Here is a 20,034-nt window from a genome sequence, read left to right as displayed (position 1 = left end):
TGTGTATATACAGTCAACTGTTTGCTAACAAGGTCATCATATCAACTTAAAAAGTAAGGTTATTGCAGGTTTAAGGTAAAGCTAATATTGAGTCTTCACCTTTAACAAATCAATGGGATATTTTCCAAAGTTTCTTTTCGTGTAGTATAAAACTCCAGATTTGTATTAATATTTTTACACACAATAAAGACTGTGGATTTAAAAATAATGTAAACTTGTTATTTACGATTAATATCATATTTGGACATGAAAGAGGATTACAGAAATCCTTGTCACAGATTTGAAAAATGTGAACATGTCCTTTATAACTGTTTTTGTCTGTGGGCTGATCCCAGTGTGTCAGAGTTGGTGGCACAATGTCTGATATGTCGTGTCCTCTCGCTTTCATTCAGTACACCAGCAAATGCAGAAGTTCCAAAGGGTGTGAGCCTGTTATGACTCGTGGTTCATAGTTTGGTCCAGTGATGTGTTAACTTCCTCTTCAAACTTAAAGCAACTAATCAAACCTATAAGTGTTGATGTCAGTGGAAGTGAAACTCACCTTCAGACGGATATTTAAGGACAGGATGACGGCACTTTCTAATATTAGTTTGGTGAACTCTTGACACATGACATGAACAGGACTGCTTTATTTGACTGACAAGAAAAAAAACATCATTGAGGACAGCAAAGTTAAAGTTAAAGACAAACGATGTCCAAGACGTGAATAACAGGATAAACAGAATACTATCATTTTAAAACACGTCAGAATGAGTGTTTTTTTACCCCTTTGCCTTGCATTGTGTTCAGTTGTTTAGAAAGTACTCGGATCCAAGTACCAATACAACAACGTAGAAACAATGTAAAATGTATCTTACTTTTAATTTTGACACTTTAAGTAAACAAAATGTTTAACTAAAGGTTGAATGCGTGATTGATTTTTACCTACAGTGCAATCTATTTTTAGCTTTTTATCTTGTGATATTGCAACTTTTACAGAATCAAATGATTTGAATACGTTTTCCACCAGTCTGTAAGTCTGACCGGCTGTAGTGGTTCGATGGGGGGGGGGGGGATTTTGCAGCATCCGATTTCCGTCCGCAGCTCCTAACGATATCACGTACGAGAGCGTGGGTTTGCGGCATGGTTTATGGGGGAGACACCTGTAATGACTAGACTTACTTCGTAAATGATTAATAGGTTATAACTGTGAAAGTCTAAATATGAGTAGTAAAACTGTAAAACTGCTGCAATTATTTGGGTAGTTCTATGCCTACTTCATACTCAACTCTCATTTACAATATAGTATAACTGTAGTATTATAGTAACATAACAGAGTTGTCAAGTTTTGAGCGCAAACCGCAAACACGCCTCAAATAGTTTGTATTTGGTTCCGACGCTGCTGCTTGCTGCAGGCAGGGGGGGGGGGGGGGGGGGCGCGTCTACGGCGCATGCATCCACGCGCGCACTCATCTCTCCGGGTGGGCCACAAACGGCCACGACCAATCAGCGTTCTCCTCGCTCGGAGGGAGTGAGATCCTCTACAGTCCGCTACTAATACTGCGAGGCACAGTTTTTTTATTTTTATTGAATGCGCCTTCTGGGACGTCACTTTAGGCTGATTCAGATTACCTCGTGCTTGTCAAAGTGAGCCGCTTCATTATTAACTGCAAGTAAACAGACTTCCCCTCAGCTTTTTGTAACTTGGAAACTCGCGAGGACAAACATCTTCACAACCGTTACTTTGTTGCTCGTCGGCTCGAGTATAACTCGAAAGCAGCGGGGAAAGTCACGGCCAGAGCTCTTATAACCCAGCCTGTGCAATCTTTCTATGAGTTGTGCATGAAAACTTGCGCAACGTAGCGGAAATTAACTTCTCCATCCACCCTACAGAGTCTTCTGTGTGTTTGCTTGCACCTGCCAAAATGACACGAAGATCCTGTGCGATTTATGCGGTCGGGGTCATCTGCGCTTCCCTGCTGGTCGTTGGGATTGGCTTATTTGTGGGTCAAGTTTTCCGCACGTTAATGCACAACCGCCTCAAAAAGGTAAACAAAAAAAATGCTTTCATCCTCAGAACTTTATGAAGCACGTGATTATTTCATGATTGCATGTATTTTTTTATTCTTGCTCTAAATGCATTGCTGTAAAAAAGTTAAAGCATACTTTCATCCTCAGAACTTTATGAAGCACGTGATTATCTCATGCTTGCATGTATTTTTTTTTCTTGCTTTAAATGCATTGCTGTGAAAAAAGTAGTAGTCTAGAAATTGATAGAAAACATTGTAATTTAATTAAAAACCGTCTTCTGTTTGCAAACTCTAGAAGATTAAAGTTCATGACCTTGTTTGTACTCACCCCTTATCTTTGGTGCAGATCACTAACAGTCATTAGATTACAGATTAATGAGCTCACACCAGAGAACAGGCTTACAATTTAACTTCATTTATTGTCATTTATAATGTGCAAACTTTGAATACAGTTTAGCAGCAGATTAAACTTTAGGGTGTAATCTGCTGGTGTTTTTTTCTTTTTTATAACATCAGGTATTATAGATATGTCACGGTTGCTCTTATCATTGGAGTTCAGTGTATGTTGACATGACTTGCATTTCTGAAACTGATCAGTGATGGGCTGTTTGTTGCCTCCCAGAAGGACTGGCTCTAATGAGCAGCTCAAACTCCTTGAGGCGGAGGAGGATGGGTTACTATGGGTTCAGTAGCCTACGCAATGCAATCAGCACTTTATCTGCCCGACAGTTAGATTGTTAAGTTGCTTTTCCATTAGCACCCACTGTGTTGAAAGACTTTTACTGGGAAGATTTTCCCAGCAGATGTCCCACTCCTGTGTGTTTCTGCCTTCAATACTTGACATAATGACATGAGGTGGTTCAAAGGCAAATTCCACAGCTAAGAATAAGTAAGGGCTGAGATGGTATGGCTTGTTCCTGTTATTGGTTGGTATTTATGTCACAAGAAAAAGCTGAGTCTGCTGCTGAGAGTAAAATCAGCACGTTAAAATGCAATCACGCTGGTTTGTGCACATAATGCACTGGAGTGACCTCACTCAGGGAGATTCCTAACATTGGTGTATTAATCGTTTCAGCCATTGGTTGTAGGTCTTTCTTAATAAATTAACTTTTTTATTGTATTACTATTTTGCAGATGTGTCTTCTCTGTGAATCATTTGGTCCATAAAATGTCAGTAAATAGTCAGAAATGCACATGGCAGTATTCCAATTTTTTTAATTTTAATTTGTACTTGAATTGAATTGCAACTCTGTGGAACATCAGTGGCTGATGATAAAAAGTGTTTGGTACTTGTGTAGTCAAGATTGTTTACAGATGCTGAGGATAATGGAAAGGAAGAGTGTGAAGACATTGAAGGGAAGTTTTCTCAGTTCCTCAGGAGGAAGGGCGGTGGATGATCTTAACAACTGACGGGAAATGGGTATTTAAACTCAAGTAAACTTCGGTATTCTCGTGCCCTTCACACTCAGCTCAACTCTGCAGTTTGAAGAGTTCTTAGCTGTTTGATCTGCAATCCCAGAGGTTGAGAAGTAAATGGACCACAAATACAAACACTCTTGTTATCTGTTGCGGTTCTGTTTGGTTGCATCAGTTGCAGGCTTTAAACTTTTCAGCTCATTTTTGCCATACACACTTGGTTGGTGTACTGCTAGGGACCCAATGATGTGCAGTGTTGAATTTGGTGCAATTTGGCACATGTGACACGTTCGATATTAATAAGGGCGTGGCTTCAGGTCTGTGTGGACTGAGTCAAGCATCTCATCTGCAGCGGGCCTTTTTCAGACTGCTGCTCATTAACTGCAGTTCACTTCTGCTACTGGATGGATATATAGCCCGCTAACGCTACATGTACGCTGGGGACAGTTAACAACCAAAACTCTTCTTCCCAGGAACCAACGTACATGAGCGGATAGCCTCCAGGAACAGCCATTGTTTGTTTGCCATACTAGCGTTATACATTCATGCCATATTATAACGTTACCGGTAGCAAAATACATGCATAAAATCCATACTCTACTTTATAACCGCGGTGGTTAAAACAAATAATATGCCTATTTGGAAATGCACCGATACGGATATCAGTCTGACACTGACTCAAATAGCGGAATCGGGTATCGGTGACAATTGGCCGATCTGGTATCGGATACCATTATTTGGATGAATTACATTTCAGTACATTTATATGATTAAATGATCCCATACACTTTCACACAGTGAGGTATACAGCTTATTGATTAAACACTGGTAGTGGATCGGTACCCAAGGCTGACATATCACTATCGGAACTGAAGAAGTCGGTTCGGTGCGTCCTTAGTTTCTGACCGCTAACCGGTCTTGAGAGTTTATTTCTGTGAACCAAACTGTGTTTCGCTGGTATTTCTGAGTGCAATAGTACCTTTAAGTTTAGGTTCAAAGATTTCTTGGATTCCCAATATTTCAGACTGTTAGTGAAAAGTGTTAGTTCAAAGCATTCCCAGAAGGTTAACTTTACTTTGACAACAGTGTAGACGTGAAGCCCCCCATTCATTGTTATCAAATGGCACACCTTAATCCTTATTTTCATATCAAACCCGCTTCTCCATAACAGGTATCAGATGGCTTTTATCAGAGGGGCTTAGTGTTGACTTTTAGAGGTCATGGTACATAAACGTAAGGCTGTCTAACGCTGGGAGTCGGTTCTAATGCTGGAATCTGAAACATTTAAACTACACAACATTTTCCTTTACTTTGATAGAGGTTTCTAGGACAAATAGCTGCAGGAAGTGGAGAAAAGACTCTAAATACTCAACAACAGGGAGTTAATCATCAGCTACAGATAAGATTGTGCAGGGATCATGTTTATTTTGTTCACGGATGTGCTCACATTTGTTCAACGGATAAATTTATGTCATAATACTACACGTTTATGCATCAAATTTAATTTACTGTACTGTACAGTACTGTTGAAGCCAACAATAAAAGAATAAAACTAGACTTTGGTTGGAGTAATTGATAAAACAGATAATCACTGACCGTGAAGTCCTATTTAATAACAATCTTTACATGTTCAATTTTTACTTTAAGGCTACTGATAAAATATAACATTTGCTTAAAGTCTTTAGTCTTACAGTATGCCAGTCTGGTGCCAATTCTTGTCCAGAGTAAGTTTTAAGTTTGTGTGTAAGGATCTATTTCCCAACTTATAATACAATCTGGCTTCTGACCCAGACTGGCAACAGTTGATGATCACAAAGCCACAGTAAACCAAACCATACATTTAGGTGTGCAATTTGTGGCCATTGCTGCAGAGGTCCTGGAATGGGATCCACATGTTTAAGGCGTTGGAAACTAGACAGAGTTGAACCTTTTGAAGATGAGCACTGCAAAAGTGTTGGTCTTATTAGCCGTCTTATTCATTGTTACATGAGAGAATCAGGATACATTACCCAAGCATTGATTTGTAGTCTAAAGAGTATCAAATACATGAACAGGCAGACATGTGAAAGATATACGTGTGGGTGTAACATGTGCATCGCGCTCTCATGAACATACACTTAGTTATCTACTAGCTAGGCAGTTTGATTTATTTCAGCTGTATCAAGTTACCCCCTTACCCCAGTTGCACCAGTGTGAAGGATCTCATTCCACGCATACCCTCCCAGCAGCAGACTCTGTTTGTGTGCTAAGCCTTCTTTCACACTGCGAGGTTTATTGAGAAACCGACCGGGTTGGCAGCCCATTTGAGTCAAGCGGGGTCAGCATGCAATGACCTGCTGATGAGGTAATGGTGAAAAATGACTCAACCCTTAATAGGACTTTGGTAATTTTACATAGAATAGCGCCAATAGCGCCCAGCGGCCCATTGCTGGTAGTCTGCTGGGTTTCCTTCAAAGTTTTAACTTTTTTAACAATACAGATTTTCTTTATGTATTCAATCGACCTCTGGAAGGTGAAATGTTCCACACAACATACAGATGATTTGGAGCTTAACCAACTGTTATTGATGTGTCATTTCTGTGATTTGTGGTAGACCATGGTATTGGTCAAGGGAAATTTTGACATGACTGCAAAACAAAGGTCATCGAAAGCATTTGTAATCATGCTCGAGGGATAGTGTTTGCAAAATTCATGAAGGTTATGGCCAGCAGTTGTTAAGATACCCGACTCTGGACCAAGGCCCCACAAACGTTACAAATAACAACACTAAAGTCTAAAGCTATGCTAGCGGCTCTGCGACTCTGTACTTACTGGGCACAGCAGTGCTTTGAGCTAAATGTATACTACTCTCAGCATGCTAACATGCTCAAAATGACTATCTTAACATGCTGATGTTTAGCGGTTAGTTCAACCAGTTTGCATGCTAACATTTGCTAAATAGCACTAAACACAAAGTACAACTGAGGCTGATTGGCTTATCAAGTTTGTATTCATAAACTTAAGTGTTGGACAAACTGGAATTTTGACCAAATGATTTTGCTCGATGAAAAGCGATGGGATCACCAAAGTCATTATCCTCCAATTTAAAACGGAAAGGGCCTTGCTGTAATGTGACTTTGATGGGTTGAGCAACAGCAGGGCTGGACTACAGTTCAGCTGGTAGAGCTTTGTTAGGTGGCGTGAGACAAACCCATTTAGAGTATGCAAACCTTGTTCACCACGGCTGGATGATTTAATGATTAGCTTCTTGCTGCGCCTGGTGTTATTCACGTCTATGTACTTGCCTGCCTTGACATCAAAGCGCCAGCTGTATGTGTATTTGTGTATTCACCTGCTGCCATGTGTTTTCGAATAGGGAGTGGTGTAAGAGTAGTACTGAGATAAGAGGGTGTTCCTGTTTTCTATGCTGTATTTCATGAAGCATGCTGGGAGGGTTACCATATTGATTGTCTGAAGCATGAAAGGACGACATAGAAAGAACGCGCGCCCCTTCCTCAATCTAAGGTGACAGCTTTATTGTACTTGGCTACTCAGCTAAACCTTTGTCTCTGAACAAGTAGATGGGACCCCAAAGGAGAAGGGGGGGGGGGGGGGCTGTGCTCCCCTGAAATAATGGGACTCGTTGGTGTGCTTTTGGGCTTATTTCATACTGAAGCACTGCTTTTAACTTTAACACAAAGCTGGCGTAATTAGGCCAAGGTGAGATTTCCTCTTGATGCGTTGTCAAAAGAAATACTAATCCCCTCGTCTCATTTCGTTCTTCTCTCGGTCCCCGTGTTTTCCTCCAAAGATTCCTCCAGTGACGCAGGTTATCCTCGTCCTCAGGCAACGGTGTCTGCTGTGAGAAACAATCTGGCGTACTGGGAAAAGAAACAGGATAGTAAAAAAGTTTGTTCATGTCCTGCACCTCCAAGGCCACATAAGGCCCAGGCCTGAGGAATGCAGCTCAGATCATTAAGGTCGCAACAAGCGGGCATCCAGCTCTCCGCATCACATGACGTGTCAGCGGCTCTCCCCGAGTGCCCGTCGTCATTGGCAACCGCTGACAATGGAGCCGAGGCAGGGTCTCCCTTAATACCATTCATGTGTGTTGTTGCCTGACGCTCAGACAGCAAGCTGCCCCCCCCCCCCCCCCCCCCCCCCCCCTCATCCCCCTCATCCCCCTACCCCCCACGAACCCCCAAGGATGTTTTTGTTCTCTGGGTTGTTTTTACTACGGACAGAAAAGGTACAGGAAAGTCCGAATACAAAACATGTGTGCGCCTCTGCAAAAAAAAAAAACGTTTCCTCGTCCTGCATCAAAAGCAGCATCGGTTGAAAAGCCACATGCAAATAACAACCCTTCTGCTTTCAAAGAAAACCCGTGTCCAGCAGTAACATGTTCTATATTATAGTATTATTTTGATACAGAATGTGTCTGAATTAATCATGTTTATACTCAAACTGAGATACGTGCTTTTTGTCTCAACAGGAGATTGTTTTGGTTGAGGGCAGCCGTGTGTTCGCGTCATGGAAAAGCCCTCCCCCTCCAGTCTACATGGAGTATTTCTTCTTCAATGTGACCAATGAGGATGCATTCCTTGAAGGGGCCAAGCCAGAGGTCACGCAGGTCGGACCCTACACATACAGGTAAGCTGCCAGAACACATCAGTGCACCGGCTGCCACAGAGAAAGTCCAAACTTCAAAACATGACATATCGACAAATGTGACGTCACTGCTGTGTGTCTGACACCGGCCACCACACCACGTTCTGTTCTCAAATTGAACACTTTAAAGTTTAAAGTGTCACAGAAAAAATCACCTGTTACTTCCGTTATTTCCCTCTTCCAAAACACCAGGAAGCATATGCAAGGAGAGAGTAAAACAACATTATGACTAGTGTGTTCGCTGCATGCCAAATTAATCAAAGCACAAAAGGTCAAACTGCCTCCTAAGCCTCTATATTACCGGTTGCTGATCAGCTATGTAGCATTTCAACAGCTATTGTTTTTGGCACAGCACTCACTCCACATAAAATATTAATGGTCGTGTGAAATCTTAGCACAGCCGCTGCAGAATGACTATAAGGGGAACACTATATCTAGACCAAGAACACACATATAACATCGATTTAAACCAGACTGTGCTGCTGTTTATATTTTTTGAGTTCATTGGCTTTGTGGGTTCATGTTTTCTGCCGTCTCCAAATTTGGACTTCACCAGCAGACTAGGCTTCTTCTGGTTCTGTCGAAATGTGCCCGTTATTTGCGCAACACTTATGTAAACTGAAAAGGGGACGTCAGCTTCTCTGCTTCCTTTTTTAAAAATCTGATACGGCATTTTTATTGCATATTAAACAGAAAAAATAAATCCGGTTCATTTCATGGGCCGTCACCCTGTCACTATATCACCATAAAGATCAGACAGTGGTATCGTTACAGTACGTCGTTTCATGACCCGTCCCGTCCGTCATGTGAGCCCTGATAAGAAACTTTTGTGTCGATTTTGAATCACCTCTAATGCAATCCTTAAATAAATATCAAGGTTCACTGCTGAATCACCAAAATTGGCCACAGTGCTTGTCAAGATAATGTACCCCTGCCACCTATGCTAATTCATATTTGACTTTCAAAATTACCTAATCTCAAACGGATGTTGCGTTAAAAAGAAGAAGTTGTGTGATGAAATTCACATCTAATGCAACGCCTTTTTTTAGTTCTTAACTGGTCTGAGATGCTAATTTGTGGAACAATTCTGGAAAGCTTCATGAAAATATCAAACACCTGATAATCTTGTATTGTGTTGTTATTGCACAGGGAGTACAGGTATAAGGACAATGTGAGCATGGGGGAAAATGACAAGACGGTGTCTGCATACAACTACAAGAGTTTCGTGTTCCTGAGAGAGAAGTCTGTGGGTGACCCAGCTGTGGATATCATTAACACTGTCAACATCCCAGCTTGGGTGAGTCAGGAACTAAAGGTCGTAGAAAAGAAAATTACAGTGTGGGGAAAAGTTGAGTGTGTGTTCTCTAACTGACTTCTGCACTTTTTTTTTATTGTTTCCTCACTCCCACCTCAATGCCGACCACCACCCTCTGCCTCATCCTGCTGTCTTTGCCATCTCTTTTCCACTCTGCCCCACTCATCATGTCCTGTCTCTAGGCTGTAATGAACAAGTTGAAAGGGAGTTTCTGGAAGGCCTCCATGGTGTCCATCTGGATGAACTCCATCGGGGCCGGTCTCTTTGCCACTCACACTGTGGATGAATGGCTGTGGGGCTACGAAGATCCCCTGCTGGTCCGCGTATCTACCAGCAATCCTGAAGTGGAGAAGGTCTTTGGGCTCATGTACAAGGCATGTACAGCTCTACAAATAATAAAAGCTGATGAACCTCAGCTATATTTTGGAAGATTAGCTTTTGATTAATTACATTTTCATGCAATCCAGCCACCGTGAAAACTCTTTTTTTCATGGTAAGAAATTTGAGCATTTTCTTAAAACATGAACACATTTGTATGACTTAAATCTTTGGATCTATTTAGAAAAATGGAAGTCACTCCGGGGAATTTGTCTACCACACTGGGAAGCAGAACTACATGGATTATGGCCGTGTCGAAACATGGAAAGGCGAAAGGTAGCTCTGTTGCAGACGCCCACAAACACACACTCCCCCTCTGTCTTCATCCAGTGTAATGAAACCTCTTTTGGCAAACTTTGTATGTAAAAGGTTTGTCAAATCTACTGCTTCTTGCCAATAATGTGGGAGTGTTTGTCTGGGCTGTTTCCCATATCACAGAGTTCAGGACAGGAAGTCGTGGTACTCTTGATGCTTTAATGCCTTTTTAGTGACCTTTCTTATCCCATTTTGTTGCCTCAGTCTGCAGTCTCTAATTACGCTTCTTACTCCTGGGAAACCACTCTTTCCAACAGTGATTTTCAGATAAAAACATGTTTGTTCATCAAAACATGTTCTTCATAATGTACTGTTATTAAGATGGAGATGATAATAATGTTGACAATGAAAGTAGGCTTTTTGAAAACAGCATATCCTCCCCAGAATCTTACAAATATTGTTTTTATTCTGTCTATGTTGAAATAAAATCAAATCTGGAGTAGCGCTTTTGTATAGGCATGCGGCCTCGAAACCATTTTCAGTCACTTTGCAGGCAGCACAAATGTCTTTGTTCACTCAGTATAAACCCCTGTATAAACATTATACCCTTTTTAATTGCATACATGCAATTTTGAAGATGATATGCTCATGTGTGTGACAATATGTTGTTTTGCAGCCAGGTGAACTTCTGGAATTCTAACCAAAGCAACAGCATCAATGGATCAGATGGAAGTGCTTTCCATCCCATGCTAAACAAGAAGGAACGCATATACATATTTACTCCAGACCTCTGCAGGTACAGTGCGGCATCACAATTTCAGAGAGTTACAAAAATTACAATTCACAAGCTATTTGACGAAGAAACGCAAACGGCCCTCTCAAGAAGCAGTGTTTGATTTGTCCGTTCTAAGCCAGTGTAGAAACATGACGGTGCAACAAAGGAAGCGCCACTTGAAGTCAATTAAAATGGCCAACTTTTCAGTAGAAATAAATGTTTACAGCCACAGAAATAAAAACGCTTTTAGTCTCTGTAGCTAAATTTCTCGTTCATGAGAACTGTACCGGGGGAAGAATTTTCATATAACTCACCCGTTTGAATTATATTATAGCTTGAAGTTGTACATAAATAAGGTGGGTGCCGCCTCACGTCGCTATAGCCGTCCGCTCCGCTGCATCGCCCTGGCCAGCCTAAGCTCCAGCGACGATCCAACTCTTTGCCCAGGAGTTATGCTGTGTCGTCACTGCCAAGATGGCGGTATTTATAGGCGACGTCCATATTTTATATCTAGGTCGGAGCAAGACGCAGGCTTTCATATGTGGTATGGAAAAATGTTCTCTGGCCTTGGATCCCATGGATTGCTAACATAACATCCTCTGACATCACTTACCAACAGCACTACAGGTGCCATCTGTTTTCTCACTTTAGGCTTTACTGCCTATGCGTGTGTCCTTTTTGAAAGACTAACATGGCAGTTTTCAGGAAACACTTTATGGAAAGGCTTAAACAAAGAGGAATGTTGGTCGGGACTGTAATGGCTTTGCAAGTTGAGTGAGTGAGGAAGGGGAAGGAAAATCGTGGGAGTGAGGATGAAGAATCCTTAAAGCATTTTATGGTTGTTGACAAGTATTGAATTTGTGCTATTCACAGCATTGGGAAATAACGTTTCTGTTCTTGACCAGACAAACACTTGAAACATGTCCTATCTCTTGTTGATCACAAGAACTTTAAATTCAGAAAATAACTTTGAACTAAAAAAAAACATGTCGCTTTAGTCATCCTTGACCTCTTGTTGAGCGTGGAAATAATCCGTCACATAGCTATACCTTTGACTCCAATTGGATGTGTGTCAAAAGAAATCCTCTCATAAATGTTTTGACTTTCACCTTTTGTTTTGCTCTCTGCGCTATTGTGACTAAAGGGAAGGCTCCCTTCCTGTTTCCTATGCCTTTCATTTGACTATAATTTGAAGAGGAAATGTTCCATTAAGTGACATGTGGTAAACTTAGACAGAATGTTTGGCTCAAGTGTTAAGCCCCTTGTAAGCATAGATCAACACCACTTTGTCTGAAAACATGTGTTTAGTTAAATCACATCTGGGACTGATTTGAAGGATAAAAGAAGCGCTAGAATTCCCATCTGGGACCTGACGGGGTAGCGACCTTTTGGTCCAGTAACTGACAGCTGAGACACAAAAAAACTCAGGATTTTGATGAATTTCTAACAGGTGTCATTGTTCAAATACCAACTTGCCTTTTGCGATACGTTAATCTTTCCTCCAACTGCGGTTCTTTATTTAGATTCACAAACAAAAAAGAAGTCAAATAAAACGAAAGACACATTTTCAACCCCACATAGCACCCTGGATATGCAAAACAATATCTAATACAATTTAAAAATATGACACAGGTTAGAAAAGTTAACATAAGTGAATGAGTTAATATAACTTAAAAACAAATGTTAGATTGCTTGAAAAGTAAGTGAAAGTTTTAACACGCAGATTTAATCATTATTATTATACAAAAGTACAATCCCCCATCGCTCTTCATTCCATTCCCTTTCAACGCTTGACGCCTATAATACATTCTCACGTCATCTCATCAGATTTTGGCCCCCACACATTGAAGGGATTTAGATATAAAAGACCCCATATCTTAGCTACGTTTGTCTGAAATTAATCCACGCTGTAACAGTCTCCCATGCCCAGCAGTACAAGGCAGAGGCTTTCACAGTCCCGTTCTAGTGAGGACACACGTAAGGCTTTTTACTTGGCTTCTCTCACAAAGGTCAAGGGAAAGGTCTGTACAGTATTGTTGCACGATTGGTGGGCTGAGTAGCGAAGGGCCGCATCCTCCCGGCCAGTTGGCAGACACTGTATAGACTCCTTTGTTCTCACTGAGAATCGTTGGGATTCCCTTGAAAGACCAGAACAAGGATATATAGAACAAGGATGAACTGCTCAAAGTAACGCAATTCTCTGAGCAGCTGTAAAAACACAACAAACATTCAAATATAAGGAAAAATTTACGATTTGTCCACTCCTGGTTCAAAAAGAAGGTTAACAGCCGACTACAGCATCTACTATTTAGAATGAGAGAAGTACTCTCAGCAAAATGGTAAAGTTCATATATATCATTCAGCTTCTTTCTTGATATTGGCAATTATTTTAAAATGATTATTATTAAGAAGAGAGGATAATTACTTAGAATATTAATTTTGATTTATATATTCTGTGCAGTAAACACACTTTTGAATGGACTAATGGAATACTGTAATCTTCCCTTTGTATTCCTATAACATGAATAGTGTTTCTTACAGTTGCACTTTTGAAAGAGTTTAACAACCAGTTTGAAATGGACTAATACAATTGTTCTAGTCTTAAGTGAGAATGCTAATATTCAGGCTGTAAACTTTTATTGAAACAGACACACGTGGTAGGCCTACGGCAAAAAGACAATAAAATGATAAGATGTTGGTAAACAGAAGATATGATAATTAAGAAAAGAGATTTTATTTCATCCAATCCTGCAATGTCCTTGCTTTACCCTCCAGGTCGATCCACATGGAGTTTGAGAAGGAAGTTGAGGTGAAAGGAATCCCAGCGTACCGCTTCACACCACCGCGCTCTGTTTTTGCCAGCAAAGAGGAGAACCCGGCCAACGAGGGTTTCTGCGTCACCCCAAAAGAGTGCCTGGGAACTGGCCTTCTGAAAGTCAGTCCCTGTCGCAAAGGTAAATGTCAGCTTGTGCAGCGTGTTTTCTCACCTACACTTTGCACTTTCACATGCCTCTCCTTTCAAAGCGCTACTTTCTGCGCCTCTATTGTCTTCCCTCCTGTTACACTCTGACCTTGGCCTTTATAGTAAACACATACCCTTATTTTGAAAGGTAAGATCTTTGCTTTTTGTCGCCCTGTTCTTTATGCTTTCTTCCCACTCCACTTCCTTTTTTTTTTAGTCAGTCGAGTCCTCCTTTTATTTTCCTTCCTGCTATCACACAGCACTAATACCCTCTAAGTGACCCATGTGACACAGCCCTCTCAACACCTCAGGCGCCATCTGACTGTGACTGGCCCAGTAGCTGAAGGGTTGGTAAGCCCTGTCACCTGATGCTGGCCTTGAATATGAGTTGGTTTAGTGCCCCAGTGCCTGTGTTCACAGACTTAAATATGATCATTCCCTGTGAAAGAACAATAAGAGTGTTTTAACATGGTTTATACATTTTATATTAATAACGTAACATGTTTTTTTTTGTTTTTAATTCATTTTTAATAGCTTTGAGGCGTTTATTACTTTCTATTCATTCCAGTAACAACATGCAGATACTTGTCTTGTTTTTCTTGTGTGAAAGTTACATTGTTGCTGAGAGGTAATGCATTCAATAGCAGATTGATTTAAACAAGAAAAAACAGACACAAGGTTATGTTGCTGTGAAGGATTAGTGCAAGATGATTTTCATAACCTACTGAGATTAATGGAATCTAAGGGCTGCCGTTCACATAAATGTTCAGCATGCACAATAAAAAAAACAATCGAGGCACTTTGAGGTCATGGTACAAATTTAGCGCAGCCAGCAGCATTTAAGAGAGTGCACAGAGAAGTCTAGGGTCACCAGTTGAGGAATGAACACAGTGCGTAAGCGGCACTCATAAGTATACCAATACAAACATGTGTGTGTGTGTGTGTGTGTGTGTGTGTGGGCTAGAATGACCTTGTGGGTTGTCACGGGAACAGCCTCTCAGGTGACTCCGGGCGTCTGATGTTTTTGCCAAACACAAGGACAGGAAAACTCTCACCCCTGCCCCACTTCATCAGCACCTCTCACTGCGCAACCTTTTGACTTTGTTGTTGCTCTCCTGAGACACAGACAGAACGACTTTGTCTGACGTTGCACAGGTGGAACCTGACCAAAGCGCTGCACGACCGCCACACTTCCTTATTTATGACCATGGCCATATTGTATTGTATGTTTACAATATGAGGAAGGAACTCAGCAAGAGTAACCTGAGTCTTTATCCGGATTTTAGATGCAGCCCTTAATTTGTCCTACAAGCGGGTCTTGTTCCATTTGTGTAGCTATTGTTTGTTTTCTTTGGAAGATTGACCCTGAGTAACATGCTGCATGTTCCACGACGGAGGCCAGATTATATCTCATCACCTTCTCTTGAGGACTCTTCCCAGATGTTTGTGATGCTTTGATTAGATCGTACATCAAACAGCAGGAAATGTGATATTTGATGAGAATGTTGTTGTTTACTATGCTGCTTCTTTGATCGTCCTCTCAACCTTTGTGTCAGGACTCATGAGAGGCTTTTATGTCGCACCATCGTGTAGTTGTAAAAGACACATCCTTTTGAACAATAAGAGCACGGAATATAAACTACATTCCTCTATCAAATGTTCTCATCTGACATTAGACATTAGCTGTACAAAAAAATGATATCCTCATTTAACTAACTCCTTTAAGATACACTGTTTTACGGTCCTTTTAATGTGGCCTGTGTGTTATGTGATGCTGTGTATGTATCATTAATGAATGAGCAACAGCTTGTTATGGTGACATGTGGCAGCTCAAGACCTAAAGGAGACTCATTTGTTTTAGAGCAGAGAGATATACATCGTTGATTGTGGCTTCGCTCAGCTTATTAATATTGTCTTCCTTTTATTGTTTCTCACCTGAGTCCTCTGCTCTCCTCATGTAGGTGCTCCGGTGGTCGCCTCCTTTCCTCATTTTTACCTGGCAGAAAATAAATACGTGGCGGCCATTGGAGGGATGTCCCCGAAAAGACAGCATCACCAAACGTACCTGGACCTTAACCCGGTAAGCACCCAATGCCACGGCTCGCCTCGAATCCAGAATAGAAATATGTTGGAGCAAAAACATTCCGTTGAACTATGAAAGGAATGCCATGCTACATTTAGATGTACTGCTGCACCACCTAGTGGCATATATGTAGTAGTACAGCAGAAGAACAACACCCCCCCCCCTTTACTACTCCTAAAAAGGTGTCAAAGATCTCATTTTGTTGTCCGTTCTGGTGATATAATGCTTTACTTTACATTATTAACACTATATTTTGTGCAGACCACCGGAGTGATTGTACGTGCAAACAAGAGAGCACAGATAAACATCTTGCTCAGCAGAATCTCTGGATTCCCGTAAGCGTCTGCATCCAAACACAAGCTACTATTCTACAGTACCGACGTCTGTGTGTCTGTGCCGTATATATAATGGATTCCCACTCTTTTCTTTTTGTTCACAACAGGAAAACTAGAACCCTGAATGAGACAATCTTTCCCGTCATGTTCATCAATGAGGTAAGAAACACTGAAGAAGTGCTGACACTTACATTGTGAGTCAGTGGATCATCAGTCGGTTGTAATATTACAAACAAAGTCATTTAAGTTGTTCCTGTGTTTCTTGATGCCAAAATGAATACGTAGCTAATTAAAAAAGAAACCCACTTTGTTTTATGTAAACATTTAAACCAACACGAATCAGGGCTAAACCACTAGAACGTATAAAATACTCGATGCTAAACCAGTCACTAGTAATACATAAATAAAGTTCCCTCTCCCTAATGTATCTTTGACGTTGTCTTCTAATACGCAGAGTGTGGTGATTGATGATGTTTCTGCGGCGAGAGTAAACAAGCTGCTGCTGATTAGCACGGTAGTGTCCAACTTCCCGCTCATGATTGTGGGACTGGGTGCCATTATGCTCCTCGTCTTAATCATCCTTCTTTTCCGAGCCCGCACACAGAAGGTATGACCGCTCTCTTCTGACCTGTTTCTATTCTAACAGCTTACAATTTGCTTGCTTTGTCCCAATAAGTAATTGTGTTAATTTGTGTGTAATTCATTCAGTTTCTTAACCCGACACTAATTGCAATGTGTGCATGTGTTTATCAATGTGTGTCTCTGTGCAGAACGAAGTTAAGCGCACTGTGTTTGCCAAGTCTCTCTATGCTGTAAGTCTTTACGGTCATTCTGTTGCTTTGTTTGGTATTCCATGTTGTGTTTGCTTTGTTCAGTCTTACTATATTAGTGCTTATTGTCCATAATATGCATCTTTAATCTCATATGTTAGACGACTTTCAGCCCTCCTGAAATATATATATCTGTGCAGTAAACATATTGTTTGGTTTTAACACATTAACATCATTTAGTAATACTAAATGTCTATTTAAGTAATGTACAAATGACACTAGCGATGTGAGATGACACGTTCAAGAACACCAAACCTTTCAAAGTAAGATGAGATGACTTTTTAAACATGTTTTCTTTTTATCCTCAATTTCCCACTAGACGTCCAACGAAGAGGACACCTCTTACTCTCCAGTTAGTGACAAGGAAAAGGAAGATCCTCAAAATGGGACCTATATCTCTTTGACACCGACAGGTGACCCACAGGCTTGAGGAGGGGGGGGAGGTTAGAAGGGGGCATCGACAACCCTCCGAACTTCAAATAGGGATTTAGGTTTTCAGGAGAGGGATGAGAAATAATCAATATCTCGTTTATGAATGGAAATCTTTCGGGGGGGTGAGGTTTAGGAATTGAGGAGGGGAACATGTTTTTAGTCGGTTTAGACTGTTTGGATTCATTTAGATTCATTTTAGCCGTGGAGAACTACCTAGAGTCCAGTATACTAAAATACTGTGTGTCGAGGGCTACGTTTTGCCGTTTGGTGAAATCAGTTGCTGAAAGCTGTGGTCCTCTAACAAGCAGAGATGGAGACGTCACTTTGTGGTGGCCTTCAACAAACAAAAGCACACCTTTTAAACCTCAGGTGTGGAATCAATTTTGATTTTAGTGCTGTGGCCTCGCCTCATTCTCTCATACCAGGGTAATGAAGTCCATGAACTGTGAGTTTTTTTAAGATATTATACGCCACTCTCAGGGGGCCTCTGCTTAAATACTATCAAACACTATTAAAGGAGGAGGAGCGAAGCAAAACATACGGCAAGCCATCTCTCCGCGAAGACATTTAAATCAATTCAGTATTATTATGTGTCATTTGCATTTCATCCTAAACTAAATGTTGTCAGAACACTTTCTTGGCTTGTTCTTGTTTTCTACTCGTGCACTGTTTTTAGAGGGATATCTGTGGACATCATTAGCGCCGCACCATAGAAACCGTCAAGAGTGTATTTTTTGTATATATGCAGTGCAAGGTGTGTTGAACTGTTTACATTCCTCTCAGTGTATGATGGGAATGAATATCAGACAAAACACTGAATATTTTAGATATTTAATTTTTTTTGTAAAATAAGAAGTCCTTCTCATTTGTTGTAAATGTTGATGTAGAAATGTTTGAATGCAAAGTTAGAGCTTCACACTTGTCTTCTCGTGCCATAGTGAGCGACACCTTTATGAGCCTTTTAAAGCAGAGTATGACGGGATTTTATGGCTGGAAAGATAATTCATACAGTACTGAATTTGTATGTTGACAGTATTTTGCCGTGTATAACTGCTTACATTAACTAACCACCCTTTTAAAATGCAATTCAGCTTATTATCCTTTCAAAATGTGCTTTTTTGATGCCATCGTCGAAGGCCTTAATAACATTGTTGGTGCTGAATATGAAACCCTACAAACCTTTTTTTCCCCAATGTCTGTGAAAGACTTCATGTGTGGTGTTCAACCATTGCATCGAACAACTAATGAAGGTTTAGTATGAAGAATTAGTAGAAGAAGAAGTAGTTGTGCCTTCAAAAGAATCAATGTTACTGCAATTGTTTTGTCTTTTATAGTTTTCCCATATTTTGTGAAAATAACGCCTTGTCACACCAACAAATGTGCATATCTTTTTCTTCTAAATACCAAACAAAACTGAGCATGAAACTGCTAGATGTTTTCATAGTTTTGTCTTGCCGGTAGGGTCAAACTTTATCACTCAAGGCTGGTAAAATTATCGGATTTCAGGTGCCATTTAATGTAATATTGTGAATGCTGCAGAATTACTTCATGTGAACTGTGTTGAGCCCAGCTTTTATTACTGCTCTTATTCCTAGTTGTGACATTTTAAGGATGAATTAGTTACATGCACTGTAATAATCAGCAATAAATCTATCAGACAATAGCAGAGAAGCTATAACAAGTTTAATTTTGAGATTTCTGCTTCCTCGTTTGATTTTACTATTTGTGTTTGATTGACTTTAATGAGTCATGTACAATAAGAAAACCCAATGAAAATAGAAGGAATTCACGTAGAGTGCATAGTGTAGTTTCATCGTAAATGGGTGAATGAATGGATAGAGATGCAAACAAAAATACAGTATTACACAATACTAGAATTGTGGTTAAAAAAAGATGAATTATTGTGTTGCGTTGGTAAAACCAAAACACAGAAAGCACCATTTGGACTTTACACTGGGTTACTTTGTGCCGTGCTTTGATAACAGATTGTACTTTCTGAAATTATCGTTACTGCTATAACCACTTATTATTTTAACTTGTCAATTGTTTTGAAACACTGACTGTTAATACTGTTTTTACTGTGTACACAAAAATAAAAGTAGTTTCATTATATGTGTCTTTACTCTCTTTTTTTAATTTAAGTAATTTATTTGAATTCTCAAATTTGTTTTTTGATATAGAAAAATGAAATCTTCACCAGAGGATGTGGGTAAAAATATGCCTTAACAGTATAAACATCTGAGTGAAGGAAAGAAACCATGCTCTGAACCGCATTGCTCCCTAACAACAGTCATGCTTTGATGCCACAGAAGACGGAGTCTGGATGTATGGATGTTTAATGTTTGAGGAAAGATTACACAGATGTCTCCAGTATTGCCATAAACTTACATTGTGTCTTTCCATACAAATAAAGCATTGGGGCTGTGTGGTTAGGCTCTGTTCTTGGTTTTAGAGTAAAGTCATCTGGCATTGTTTAAAACAGGATCAAATTCAAAAAGAGGGGAAAAACACTATCTAAAACTCCAGTAAAGCCCTAAATCAGATTTTTACAAATAGTACAGAAAAATGAAGAAAGATTGGGCACTTAAAGAGATCTA

At 40.3% G+C, this 20,034-nt stretch overlaps 1 protein-coding gene across 2 annotated transcripts; it reads left to right on the top strand.

Moving 5' to 3' along the window:
• The first annotated feature begins 1,593 nt into the window (after positions 1 to 1,593).
• On the top strand, positions 1,594 to 19,547 carry LOC306710228 (lysosome membrane protein 2-like). 2 transcript variants are annotated; one of them, XM_079178643.1, is made up of 13 exons: positions 1,594 to 2,027; positions 7,897 to 8,054; positions 9,222 to 9,369; positions 9,570 to 9,761; positions 9,950 to 10,041; positions 10,697 to 10,816; positions 13,571 to 13,749; positions 15,719 to 15,837; positions 16,102 to 16,175; positions 16,283 to 16,334; positions 16,630 to 16,782; positions 16,946 to 16,987; positions 17,325 to 19,547. In XM_079178643.1, the coding sequence occupies exons 1-13, from the start codon at positions 1,905 to 1,907 to the stop codon at positions 17,433 to 17,435; spliced, it is 1,563 nt and encodes a 520-aa protein (XP_079034769.1). In that variant the 5' UTR covers positions 1,594 to 1,904; the 3' UTR covers positions 17,436 to 19,547. The 2 variants fall into 2 exon arrangements, with proteins under 2 accessions (XP_079034769.1, XP_079034770.1); XM_079178644.1 differs by lacking the exon at positions 16,946 to 16,987.
• Positions 19,548 to 20,034: the final 487 nt, after the last annotated feature.

Source organism: Pholis gunnellus, assembly GCF_910591455.1.
Source record: "Pholis gunnellus genome assembly, chromosome: 18".
In the NCBI taxonomy this organism is placed as follows: domain Eukaryota; kingdom Metazoa; phylum Chordata; class Actinopteri; order Perciformes; family Pholidae; genus Pholis; species Pholis gunnellus.
Note: the sequence above shows the minus strand (reverse complement) of the source record. Positions and strands in the feature narration are given on the sequence as shown.

Coding starts and splice junctions, on each gene's coding strand:
- LOC306710228 (XM_079178643.1), top strand. CDS start 1,905: ATGACACGAAGATCCTGTGCGATTTATGCGGTCGGGGTCATCTGCGCT. Junction 9,370..9,569: donor CTGTCAACATCCCAGCTTGG/GTGAGTCAGGAA, acceptor TCCTGTCTCTAG/GCTGTAATGAACAAGTTGAA. Junction 10,817..13,570: donor TTTACTCCAGACCTCTGCAG/GTACAGTGCGGC, acceptor TTTACCCTCCAG/GTCGATCCACATGGAGTTTG.